Source organism: Pelobates fuscus, chromosome 4 (assembly GCF_036172605.1).
Source record: "Pelobates fuscus isolate aPelFus1 chromosome 4, aPelFus1.pri, whole genome shotgun sequence".
Taxonomy (NCBI): Eukaryota; Metazoa; Chordata; class Amphibia; order Anura; family Pelobatidae; genus Pelobates; species Pelobates fuscus.
In genome coordinates this window covers 375,403,170-375,416,629 of record NC_086320.1, presented here as the reverse complement: position 1 = coordinate 375,416,629, position 13,460 = coordinate 375,403,170, and the positions used below count along the sequence as shown (strand labels likewise).

The window sequence follows — 13,460 nt, the reverse complement described above, 5'->3', positions numbered from 1 at the left end:
CAGTGTGAGAAATTGCAGCGAGACATTTCACTTCCTATAAATACAGTGTGATAGAATGCAGTGAGACATTCCACTTCCTATAAATACAGTGTGATAGAATGCAGTGTGGATATTCCACTTCCTATAAATACAGTGTGATAGAATACAGTTAGACAGTAAGACATTCCACTTTCTATAAATACAGAGTGATAGAATGCAGTGTGGGTATTCCACTTTCTATAAATACAGTGTGATAGAATGCAGTGAGACATTCTACTTCCTACAAATACAGTGTGATAGAATGCAGCGAGACATTTCACTTCCTATAAATACAGTGTGATAGAATGCAGTGAGACATTCCACTTCCTATAAATACAGTGTGATAGAATGCAGTGTGGATATTCCACTTCCTATAAATACAGTGTGCTGGAATGCAGTGCGATATAATAAATACTGTGACCTGACGTGCCCAACCATGTGTCATTCCATTCATAGTATGTTACTCCACAATGTAACTCCAGTGATAGCATTTTGACCTGTAATCAGTCCTCGAAATTGCTGTGATTTGAACCAGACTCTCTTTATATCTATTTAGATGCAGACTTCATGAGTTCGATGTGGGAAAATACCCATGATCCTCTATGCTTGTGTGGTGCGGCTGCAAGACGGATTACCGCTCTCAGCCTCCATGGATTTCCACATGAGCAAGAATGTGTCTGACAGTAAGAGGAAACTCCGAGCTCTGTCTGTCACTCTGTGTCAGCGTCCAGAGAGAGGAACCGCAGAGCTCTGTGAACTCAGCATACAGTGAGTACGGCATACCTTACTGATTACTGTAGGGCAGCACAGAGCCTTCTGAACTCCGCATAGAGAGAGTATGGCATACCTTGCTGATTACTGTAGGGCTAACCTGGGCAGCACAGAGCTTTCTGAACTCCGCATAGAGAGAGTATGGCATACCTTGCTGATTACTGTAGGGCTAACCTGGGCAGCACAGAGCTTTCTGAACTCCGCATAGAGAGAGTATGGCATACCTTGCTGATTACTGTAGGGCTAACCTGGGCAGCGCAGAGCTTTCTGAACTCCGCATAGAGAGAGTATGGCATACCTTGCTGATTACTGTAGGGCTAACCTGGGCAATGCGGCTTCTTGAACAGTGAGTATACTTGTAAGTGTAGTTCTTAAGGGCCCCCTCCTCCTTCGATCTCTTTAAAAATATTTTTTAAATAAATTCTACTTATCCATATCCAGTGCCGGGCGAAGCTGCTGGCGCTGCTTTCCATCCTCCCTTCTCCTAGCGCAGCATTTGATTGGATCATTTGGCTGGCTCACAGTGCATGGGGAGAGGATAGGCAGGGAGTTAAGAAAACAAATTTTAAAAAAATGGCACAAAGAGATAGGGAGGTGGGAGGAAAGGAATGGGACACACAAGAATCACATTAAATCTGTCACCTGCGTGCAGTGCGCACTGATGACAGATATAAAATATTAGGCATTAGGCAATCAGGAACCGGGTTCTGTGCTGCCGATGTCACTGTGTGCTGGGATGCAACTACCAACCCCCCACCCGGCACAAAGGTTCTAGTTACTCTGGATGTGCAATGTTTCAAGCTGAAATACTGAACATCCAGACTCCTGCCTCCATCACATCTCTAAGAAGTGGGTATGGTGGATGTAGTAACCCTTGAAATTTCCGATAATGCTCACTTCATAAATCATAAATAACCCTACAGATATAAAGCAGAGAAGGGGTTAACACATTGTATCGTACATTACTTCTAATCGTCCTGCCTTTATCCTGACAGTACTTTCTTTGAAGTGCAGTTCCTCTTTCTAATTCTTTAATTAGTGTTTGATTAACAGTACATCGCACCGGCCATAGGATCACCGTCAGCCTCATTATAGTAAGTGACAGATATAATAAAAAGGTTTGTCAGACTCGCAGTGCGTCTTCCACCAATGGGTCCTAAAGGAATAGACATTTATTGTCTGTAGCGGTGAAGAGAATATGTTAGTTGAGCAGCAGATCATTAACCTCTCCCACCTTTGAATAGCAGGTATAGGTAGCCTTGGCACTCTAGATGCTTGTGACATATGTTACCCATGATGCTTAGTAATGCATAGTTTAGACATCTAGGGCTGCAATAGCTAACACAGTGCTGTTACAAAACACACAAGTCAACGTCTTTACTAATTGTCACCAATTTGTTTTCTGCTGAATGCCCCTCGGTCCCACAGCTTCTGCTCCTCAGGGGACATCGCCTCGCTGGCTCTCTGCTCCAGCAGTTACCCTCACAGCATGGCATTCTGCTTCTTGGATGAGATACTCTGGGAGTTTATGTCATCCTATAAGAACGTAGCGATCGCCCTGGCATCCAGGCCATATGCCTTCCGAGAGTTTGGTAAGTTTTACAACTAAAATCAATACTGAAAAATGACGTCTGTCGGTCTGAGGGGGTTTTAAGGCAATTACCAACAAAATATCTGTTTTTAAATATTTCTTGTAACTGTAAATATATTTGCGGACTGATGGAATATTACTATATGTAGTGATCCATTATTTAATAGATTATTCACAGTCAAGGTAAAAAAACAAGTTATAAAAGTAAACTGATAACTTTTTACAAAGGGAAAATCAGGACTAAGGAGCAGTTTGAGTGGAGCACATCATGGGTTAATAAATCATGTTACTGTTATACAGGTTACAGTGACCGGAACAGCCTGGGATTAGTTACAAATGATTAGTTACAAGAAAGCACAAGAGCGGAACGATAAATATCCATATGGCACAATAATAATTGTGACAACGCTCCCCAATGTATACAATAAATATGTGAAAATTAGCTCCTGATTGAAAAAATAAAAACAAGAGATCTTCAAAGTGAACACATTCATTCTGATTGAAGTCATAAAGTACGATGTGTGTACGGACAAATGGAGAACAGACAATGCTGCCGTCCTTTGTCCACATACCTCACTGCTAATGTCCCATAGAAACATAGAAACATAGAATGTGACGGCAGATAAGACTCATTCAGCCCATCTAGTCTGCCCAATTTTCTAAATACTTTCATTAGTCCCTGGCCTTATCTTATAGTTAGGATAGCCTTATGCCTATCCCACGCATGCTTAAACTCTTTTACTGTGTTAACCTCTACCACTTCAGCTGGAAGGCTATTCCATGCATCCACTACCCTCTCAGTAAAGTAATACTTCCTGATATTATTTTTAAACCTTTGTCCTTCTAATTTTAGACTATGTCCTCTGACTAATTTTAGACTATGTCCCCATCTTTATACAAAAACTCTACGAGCTACTGATCTACCAGTTATCAAACTTCAAATGATTTATTCTGTTAAGCAGATCCCTTTAAACCGTGCAGCTCAAACAATCTCAGCTTTACCCGCACCTCTCCTCTCTGCCCCTTGACCTCCAAAATACGTATCCCACAAATGTCTCCATGGACTCCTTCTTACATTCACACATTCTTACTCCTAGCCCCCTACTAGAACACATTCCAACTTCTATCCAAACAGCAAACTTCCTCAGTACTTTTCAGAAACTGCTGAAAAAACAACTTTTTTTACAAATACTTTCTTTAAAACCCCTTTAATTAAAATTTATTTTTGACCTCACCTGGCCTCTTCTTGCCCATCTCCCTTAATTCTAATAATCTGAGCCCCCATTACCTCTCCCCCATTTATTCTTTATCTTCCACCAGTGTTTCCATCACCAGGTCAGGGTCAGCTTGTCCTCTCCCCAGTTACCTCTATTGTCCCAGTTCAGTTCCATGTGATTGCAATGCTTGATGTGTGCTTTGATAATTGTATAATTAATGTGAATGTGTGTATTGTTACTGGGTAAAATGACTGTTTACCTTTTATTAGCAAAGTAGCCCAGGCACTCAAGGTCTTCATACATCAGCAGATTTATTGGAACAACGTGACAGATACAGCAACTTTTTGATCCCTTCAGGGATCTTTATCAAGCTTGAAGGGATCGAAACGTTGCTGTGTCTGTCATGTTGTTCCAATAAATTATGTATGAAGACATTGAGTGCTGGACTACTTTGCTGTTACTATATGGATTGGGGGTTTGCCAGCCCTAGGTACAGTGCACCGAGGTCTACAGGTGATGAGAGTGCAGATCCCTCCTTTTTTTGTTTACCTTTTGAGTCATTATGCACCACTTCCCTTAGTTGTTAGTCCACTTATTGTACTTTGCTTTGGAATATTTTGACACTTTATAAATAATTTTAATAAAAGTATAGAAAATTTTAAATAAATAGATGTTTTTGGACCTTATTAGCCATGATGTCCACTAGGTGGTGCTGATAAATCACGGTTTAAAATTACACCTACTTATTCCTGTGAAGTCTTGCCAAAGAGACTATTACATCACTGTCAGAGTAACCGTACACGCAGAGTACCATCATTGCCAGAGTACCATCATTGCCAGAGTACCATCATTGCCAGAGTACCATCACTGCCAGAGTACCATCACTGCCAGAGTACCATCACTGCCAGAGTACCATCACTGTCAGAGTAACATCACTGGCAGAGTGACATCACTGGCAGAGTGACATCACTGGCAGAGTGACATCACTGGCAGAGTGACATCACTGGCAGAGTAATGGCACTAATGGAGTAACTGCACTGGCAGGCTAGTGAAGAAGGGAAGCAGGACTTCTATATTAATTGGCGAGGTGATAGATAGACAGACAGACAGACAGAAATATGGGAAGATTGATTGATTAATTGATTGATATGGATAAATTGACCAATAGATTAGATGATCAATGAATCAGTGATACAGTTGTGAGCAGATTATCAATCTAGATCAGTGTAGCAGTGTAGATGACAGAATTACTGATCTCTTTTGTATGTATGTTTCATTAGCCCAACATTTTTGTGTCTCTGTACCAGACAGTGTGATCCAGAGAGTGAAACACAACTTTAACTTTGCTGCCAGTCCTCCTGTTCCCCTCGAATCATGTCCCCCTCCAGTCTGTGTGAAACTAGACGATATAGAAAAGGTTAATAACATCGCCAATGGATACCCGGCCTGCTCTGACCTGTCAGGTAGGATATATATACTGTGCGCTGATTATTACACATGGTGATAGGTGCCTGATTAAAGGAAATGTCACTTATCAAGATCTAGATTGGACGGTTCTCACATACTCGATATAAAACGCACACTTTAGAGTTTAGTGTCTAAACCCACAATTGATAAGAATTCGCCAGGGAATTAGAATTCTCAGAACCTTTAGGTAAAAAAAAGAAAAAGGAAAATGGTTGGATTGGAAAATAAATGATCTGGATAGTTTTTCTAGTTTGGATATTTTGGCCCAACATTTGGAATCTTGCTGAATCCCCCACAATTCCCAGGTAAGCCAGTAAAGTCGGGAGCTGGATGAGACGGTGGAAGGGGCGACATGTGACCATCCGGCACAGCTTGTGATAGATTGATGAAGTGTTGTTAATAGACGTGCAATGTGTTCAGCTAGTTTTTTGTTTTCTTTTTCCTTTTTTTCCTGCTTTGTCAGACTTTTTCTAGGAGTTCAAAACTTTATTGTAATTATAAACATTCAGAAAATTAAGCCCTGCACTGAAACTCCCACTTCTCCTGGGTGGCAGCAATGACTACAGTCTATAGGTGAATTGTTAGTGTAGGACTCACCATGACATGGCAGGTGAGCTTACACTTTAGTGGCCATTGGAGTGACACTAAAAACCTCCAGTTATTTCATTGTGCAGACGGATATGGGATAGTGCGCAGGTAACGTTTTTCTTTGGCTTTTTCTAATTATGCATGAACTTTAGTGGCTGTTACCATATGTATCCTAATAAATGATCACTTTTCGCTGAGTTTTCTTACTTTTTTTGGATACCAGATGAGTGCGGTGAAAATCTTTTGTTACAAAAGATTTCCAATTGAAAGCCATGTATTTCAGCTGACACATAAGATCATTATTGCAGAGTTATCACACGAAGAAGAGTCCTCTTTCTGAAGGTGTCTTTCCATTATAATAGGATATTAGGATTCTTCTTCTCTTTCTATAGATACTAAAACACTTGTTTCATAGAACAGACTTGCAGGCCTCTAGTAACCATCCCAGTAGTTACATTGCAGCTGTGTGATGTTACAATGTGAACGTGCCCAGCACACCCAGGCGATGCACATTGACCAGAAAGTCACTTTCATCAGTATTCCTTTTAATTGTACGAAGGTCTTTATAGCCGACTGACGCCAGTAACCAGCATTGGACTCCTCTCGCTAACTCTGAACATCATGTGCAGCGCTCTGAGCCTCATTCGTGGAGCCCATCTGGCTGAGCATTCGTTTCAGGTAAGTGGGACTACTGTAGGTATTTGGTGTATTTAGTTGATGGGGCAGGATGTACATGCACCTTATGCCCACTCTGAGCCTGTTGAGTTTCCTGCTGTATTTACCATTAAGGCTGTTTCATGTTTCTACCACGTTTTGAGTAAAATTTGGTGAAATCTATTCCTTAAATCTAAATCTCAAACAATCAGTACTGTCTGTTAGCAGGGAAACTGTCACCAGTTAATCAGACATGATTCATGCGTGTGTGTGATGGCTGCGCAATGTGTAACGTGTGGTATATTCTGTGCACACCATCATGTTTTTCTTGAAACCGCTTATACATTTTGCAGAGTTAGAAAATACATATCGGCTTGGTACCTGATGTGTCTGAAAAGCTGTTTGCTTTTGTTTATATTATGATCATTAAAGACTTCTACAACAATAGCAAAAGTACAGTTTGCTAGAGGTTTTAAAACTGAAGACACAACGCCTTACATCAAACCTAAAGTTAGCAAATGAACAAGGTATATTAAAGAGCTTTCACATCAGTCCTATGACACATTGATACATTCATTTGTGAAAAAGTGGACTGATATAGGCCTAGATTTAATATTTTTAGATAAACTCTTAAAATGATTTGATTTTTTCAAAATATTAGCATACAAAAAAGATTTCCCACATATAAAAAACAAATATATGTATAAAAAAATATTAAACCATTACAATTATTTTAAAAGGTTATCCGAACATATAAAATCAATTTTATTTTAAATCGAAGCTGTTCATTTTTACTTCCTATCAAAACATAAACAACTCTTTATTTCTGTGTTTTTTATTTTTTTTTATTTAGTACAGTTTTTCAGATAGTTTATTCTAGAGTCAATGCCGATTTTCACAAATCTCTGGATTTAATGATTTAAGGAAATCATTATTATAAGAAATGAAAGAATGCTAGGAAAAGAATGATATTATAAGAAATTAAAGAATGATAGGAAAATGGAGCATGCAGAGAAAAGATTGTTATGGTACTTTTTCAGTAAACCAAAATGTTTAAGTGTCTATCTGTTCCTGTCCAAATTAAAGAGAATTGAATTGAGTATATACGCTGAAGTAATTCAGTCTGACACACGGAGTTCAGGTTAAAATAACTTCGAGGAAATTTATTGGCAAGTGCAGAATCAGCGGGCGCGCAGGCCCTTTTAAGAGACATTTTCGTCATCATTGATTATCAAGATATCAGTGAATAAACATCATTAATTGGATTAATTGTTAAGTGTCTGGGTTAGTGTCCACCTATCAATATAATTAATTGGATCAAAAGCTAAGTGGTTAGTCCCGTGTCCACCCACCAAGAGGTGGTACTTTTTCGGACACGGGTGGGGGACAAGGGGTCTTGAGCGTCATTTTACTCGGTCGGTGATGTCAAATCTCGTGGTTAGGTGCAAGGTCTCTTATGAATAGAACATTTCATTACTACTGTGTTCTCATGGCCTTTAAATTATACTATGTTGCGAGTTAGGGGAAATTCAACAGTTCCTGGGTTAGTCATATCCTTATGGAGAATACAGTCCTTGTCTATTGTATTAGATGTGCTGAGAAATACTGTCATGTAATGTAGTTTTCATATGAAGAAGTCAGGTTATGAGGACAAAATGGAGGATTTGTCACAGTATCAGGTTAATACAGAGTTAGAGCAGCAATTCAATATAAATACAATAAGATTTTTTTTAATAATTCTACATCAGTCCCCCCTATGAAATGTTAGATTCTAAGAGATAAAAACTTTATTTGTTAATACCAGAAGACGTGTTAGCCCAAAGGCACAGAAACCCCGTGGCCGCTAGCTAGGTGTTAATGCAAAGTGCAAGTCTGTCCCTATTTTCTGACCCTACTAGGCTAGCTCATCTGTCAGTATGGCTCTCGAACACTTCACACCCAAGGGTATCCCATGGCAGCTAACCCACCACTTCTCCACATGGGGCCTTTACCATTCACCGACAGATGCTGTCCCTAAGGTGGTCCCTTCCTAGAACTCTCGCACTTTATCATCAAAAGGGATGGATTGCAGCGGCAAACAGGGTGAGTTGAGATCCTGGAAATCTTGGTCATCAACATCAAGTAGTGTGAAAGTGGGTGCCGCTTGGTCAATAGTCTTCGTGAGAGCTTTCCTCAGGCAGGGGAAGACACAACAAAAGAGAAGAGCAAAGATAAAAAAAGAAATTAGTATTGCCATACCAATATGCATTAAAGCCTTTTTCCAACCCGTCATCCAACCAAACCATCTGTCCCAGGGATCTTTTATCCCGGAATTCCTTTTTAATTCTTCTGAGAGGTCATTTAATTTTGCTATGGCTAATGTAACTTTACCATTAGGACCTGTGTTTTCTGGGATGTAGGTACAACATGTCATGGTGTCGGGCAAAATTTTACATACCCCTCCTTTTTCGGCTAGGATCATATCCAGGGCTATTCTATTTTGGAAGGCCATTTGGGATGTTGCCTGCAATTGTTCGGCTAATCCCTGGAGGGCATCTCTGGTGTAATTAACGAAACGCTGTTGATTGTAATAAATGTAGTTTATCCAATTTAAGTTCTTGTTTGCAGTAACTATGGTAAAAATTGATTCAAATCCTGCAGCAACTTCATCTCTTGCTTTAAATTCATTGGGTACCCCCCTAGGCACCCCAATGGCATCAATGTAAATGTGAGGGTCAAAACTTCCTTTTACTGGGGCTTCACGCTTGGCCTTAGTGTGGCTGGACTCATGGGTGTTGGTGTGTGTGTCAGAAATAATGTGTATAGGCATAATGGCCTTGGCCAATGTACACTCCCCCCACCACTCTGTGTCCATTCTGGATCTTAACTGTAAATCCCCACACAACCAGTAAATATCTCCCAGTGACCTAGTGTGCTGCTGCAGCAAACGTACAGGAACAGTTCTATATGTAGTACAATAACCTGCGGGAAAGTTACCCACAAATTTACCAATCCCATCATGTTTGACATAGCAAGTGTAATTACCTTTATATACGGTAACACCATGAGGAGGTCTTACATTTTTGGCTATAAGAGGATACTCCGCTGTCCATGCTTGACATTGAGACCTGTTGAAATTATATTGGTAGGCAAAAAGACTTAAAATGCATTTTTCTTCATCTACTGGCAGGGTTAAAGGTACAGTGCCCAGATGAGGCCGGGCACCACCACACACATAGCATGCGGTTCGGTTATGTTTGTTGGCATTATATTTCATCCATTCTAACCATAGGTTAACATCATTAAAACCTGTTTCAGCGGCCATAGTATCTTCAAAGGTGGGGTTAGCAATGGCCATCATGTCCTTAAAGGACTGGATGTGTGGTTTTAATGGGTTTGTGACCATATGAGTAGCTCCTTGCCACTCAGGGGAATTACACATATCTTTAAGGTAGAAATGCCCTAATTTAGTATAGGAACCCTTTTTCCAGTACATTCCCAATACATACTGGTCTGCATCTGTTGGGCTTGGATGCTCAACATTAAGAATTAATTTCATTGGTGTGCCTCCTCCAGGCTTTCTCAGAGTCATTCTTTGAAGGAGGGACCTACCATGATCATCTACTTTAGATAAGGCACTTTTTGGCTTGTAGCCCCAGGAAGGTCCGGCATTCCATCCCGCCGCCCCCCAATGGCCACAATTATGCCCCCATTGTTTGTCAACTACACAAACATATGGATCTTTTACATGAGGGATATCTCTATAGATATTCTGGATTTGTGTTGTAGTGAATGGGCATTCTACGATGTCACAATAATCAAAGGTATAGGTAGCCACACGGGTACATGATGAATTATACCAGAAGGTGTACCCACTAGCATCTTTAGTGATGGCTACTTGCTGGGCCTTAATTAAACTAATTAAGGAGACAATGTACCAGAGGTACATGGTTGTGCGGTATCTGCTTCCTCTGGGGCAGGAGACTTCTTGCAGTGGGAAGCGTGGATCCAATGTGGCCTGCCGGCCAATTTGACGGAAGTTGCGGTGATCAGGAGAACTTGGAATGGCCCGTCAAATCTTGGTTCCAGGGTGCTTTTCCGCACGAACTTCTTAACCAGAACCCAATCTCCGGGAAGCAGGTTATGGGTACCTGTGTTCAGATCAGGATCTGGAATTGAAGAGAAAACTTGGGCATGTATTTTGTTCAAGGCACTTGCAAGTTCAGTTACATAGTCTACTAAAACATCTGATTGAAGCTGTAACTGCTGTGGATAATAACAACCTAGCCTGGGTGCTGTCCCAAATAGAATTTCATATGGGGATAACGAGTGTTTCCCTCTAGGTGTGTGCCTAACGCTGAACAAAGCTATTGACAGACTTTCTGGCCAGGGCATTTTTGTTTCTTGTGACATTTTTAACATTCTGGCTTTTAGAGTGCCATTCATGCGCTCTACTTTACCACTACTTTGTGGGTGGTAAGGGGTGTGGAAGGCTAGGGTCACTCCCAGAGCAGTCCAAATTTCTTTAGTCACTGTTGCTGTAAAGGCTGGGCCTTGATCACTTTCAATGACTTCTGGAAGTCCAAATCTACATACAATGTCTGTAAGTAGGCGTCTTGCGGTTGTTTTTGCAGTGATATTGGCTACAGGGTAGGCTTCTGGCCATCCTGAGAACATATCCACCATTACTAGTGCATATTCATGAGACCCACTCTTGGGCATTTGGATATGATCAATTTGAATTCTCTGGAATGGGTACGTGGGTTTTGCTAGGTGCTTTGCAGGCACCTTGATTGGTCTTCCTGGATTACATTTTGCACAAATGACACAGGCCCTGCAGAAGCTGTTGATCAGGGTTGTGATTCCAGGTGCTTCATAATATTTTTGAATGAGGGCGGCCATTAGGTCTTTTGACAGATGTGCAGGCCCATGGGCCCATTGGACAACTGCTGGGTATAAGCTTCTTGGAAGGCAAAATTTAGAATTGTTGTAGTAAATTCCGTCCTTTAGGACAGCTCCTTTCTTCTTCCATTTCTGGATTTCTTCAGGGGTAATTATAGCTTGTTGTTCTCGTAGAATTCTTAGGTCAGTAGGAAGAGTTTGTAAGGTAAAGATAGGAACTTCTTCTTCTTGACCGGACACTTCTTCATCCACTTCCTGCAAATCTCTGGCTGCTTGCTTAGCAGCCTGATCGGCCAAATGGTTGCCCTTTGCTTCATCTGAATCCAATTTCCCATGTGCCTTTACTTTCAAAACGGCCACTTCTTCAGGGAGTAGGAGGGCATCCATTAGTTCCTTGATTGCAGAACTGTGTTTGACTGGTGTACCGGCAGTGGTAAGAAATCCTCTTGTCTTCCAAATGAGGCCGAAGTCATGTGCCACACCCAGAGCATATCTTGAATCTGTATAGATGTTGGCACGCTTTCCCTTGGAAATCTTGCATGCTGAAGTCAGGGCTTGCAATTCAGCTTCTTGCGCAGACATTGCTGGCGGTAGAGGTGATGACTTGAGAACTTCCCCTGTTGTGGTTACGGCATATCCTGTATGGTATTTTCCTTCTTCATCAGCATACCTTGAACCGTCCACAAACAGAGTAAAATCCGGATCCGGTAATGGATTCTCATGCACAGTTGGTAAGTGTACTGTTTCCATTTTCATCTGTTCGAAACAGTCATGAGGAGTTTCTGGGTCATAGTCATTTGTTATAACTAGGTCTTTAAATTCTTTTTCCAGGAAATGTCGTGGCCATGCTTCAAGAAGGTCAGTTGCTGGGTATTTGGCAATGCCATTTTCCTGTAGTTGTGATTCATCCATGGTGGCCCATAATTTTGCCATGGGCCCAAGGTCATTCCATGATCTTGTCTTTAACTTGGTAACAGGAATATGTGGAATAGCAGTATCCCAATGATGGTATAGGTAATTGAGTTCTGGGGGCAGTTGGATCAGGACCATGCTGTTGCCTTCCGAGTCACAATAGAAATCTTGGGCAGTGAGCTTTACTTCAAACCAGTGGTAGAGCTCATCTTCATAGCAAGGTTCAGGAGTAATGTCTGGCTTGTACCACATGGTACAGAAGGCGTAATCTGGACCTTCACAGAGAGGTGTCTTGTCCTCGTGAAAAGTTAAATGTGGATGCATTTTCTTGATACATCCACAGAGAAGGTAAATGTAGGTTTCATCTGTGACAAACCCATAGTAGATACCCCCCTCAGGGAGTGGAAGAAGAGTGGATGGGTTAAGAACTTGACACCTTTGTATAGAAATGTTGTCAGGCAGAAGAAGATGACATTGCAGACGTAGGTGTCTAGCGGGAGACACGTGCTTGAGCTGGACTTGGTTGATAATGGCAGAGATGTCATGAGGGGCCAAAACAACCAACGGGTGGCCAAGGACCAGGTCTGAAGTTCTTTCAATAAGTTCTCTTGCAGCAAAAACAGCCCTAAGGCAGGAAGGGGTCCCTCTAGCCACAATGTCCAGTTGGCATGAAAAGTATCCAATAGGCCTCTGGCGGCCTTTTAAGTCATTAGTTTGGGTAAGAACTCCTGTAGCATGACCTAGTCTTTCAGAGACAAATAATTTGAAAGGCTTGGTATAGTCTGGTAGGCCCAAGGCAGGAGCAGAGACAATGGCACGTTTAAGAGATTTGAAATTGTCCAGAGCTTCGTTGGTCAGGCCGAATGGATCTGACTTGAGTGCATCGTAGAGAGGTTGCATAAGCAGAGAGGCCTCTGGGATCCATGCTCTGCAGTAGGAAATGAGGCCTAAGAAGGCATGAAGAGATTTTGAAGTCCTTGGGGGTTGAATGTCCAGAATTGTTCTGACTCGGTCCCGAGTGAGATGTCTGGTACCTTGAGATAGGCAATGTCCAAGGAAAATCACAGAGGGTTGACAGAATTGCAGCTTGAGAAGCGAAGCTTTACATCCTTGTTCTGCCAAATAGCAAAGCAGACTAATTGAACATTTTTCAGTAGTGGGTATATCATCTCCACAGAGCAACAAATCATCCACATACTGGAGTAAAACAACTTCTGGGTGTTCAGCTTGCCATGGGTCAAGAATAGTACACATGGCTTTGGCAAATTGACTTGGAGAATTTTGTGCCCCTTGGGGCATGACAGTCCATGTATATTGTTGCATTTCATGGGTGAAAGCGAACAGGTATTGACAGGATGGAT

The 13,460-nt window shown here is 41.5% G+C and overlaps 1 protein-coding gene across 3 annotated transcripts in view; it reads left to right on the top strand.

Annotated features, from left to right (window-relative positions):
- Window positions 1-13,460, top strand: part of SEC22C (SEC22 homolog C, vesicle trafficking protein) — a 46,371-nt gene that overhangs the window by 21,585 nt on the left and 11,326 nt on the right. For all 3 annotated transcript variants that reach the window (XM_063452800.1, XM_063452799.1, XM_063452801.1), the window contains 4 exons: window positions 575-786; window positions 2,218-2,381; window positions 4,905-5,060; window positions 6,212-6,330. In XM_063452800.1, coding sequence (XP_063308870.1) covers window positions 611-786; window positions 2,218-2,381; window positions 4,905-5,060; window positions 6,212-6,330 — 615 coding nt within the window. In that variant the 5' untranslated portion in view covers window positions 575-610. The remainder of the gene's footprint in view (window positions 1-574; window positions 787-2,217; window positions 2,382-4,904; window positions 5,061-6,211; window positions 6,331-13,460) is intronic.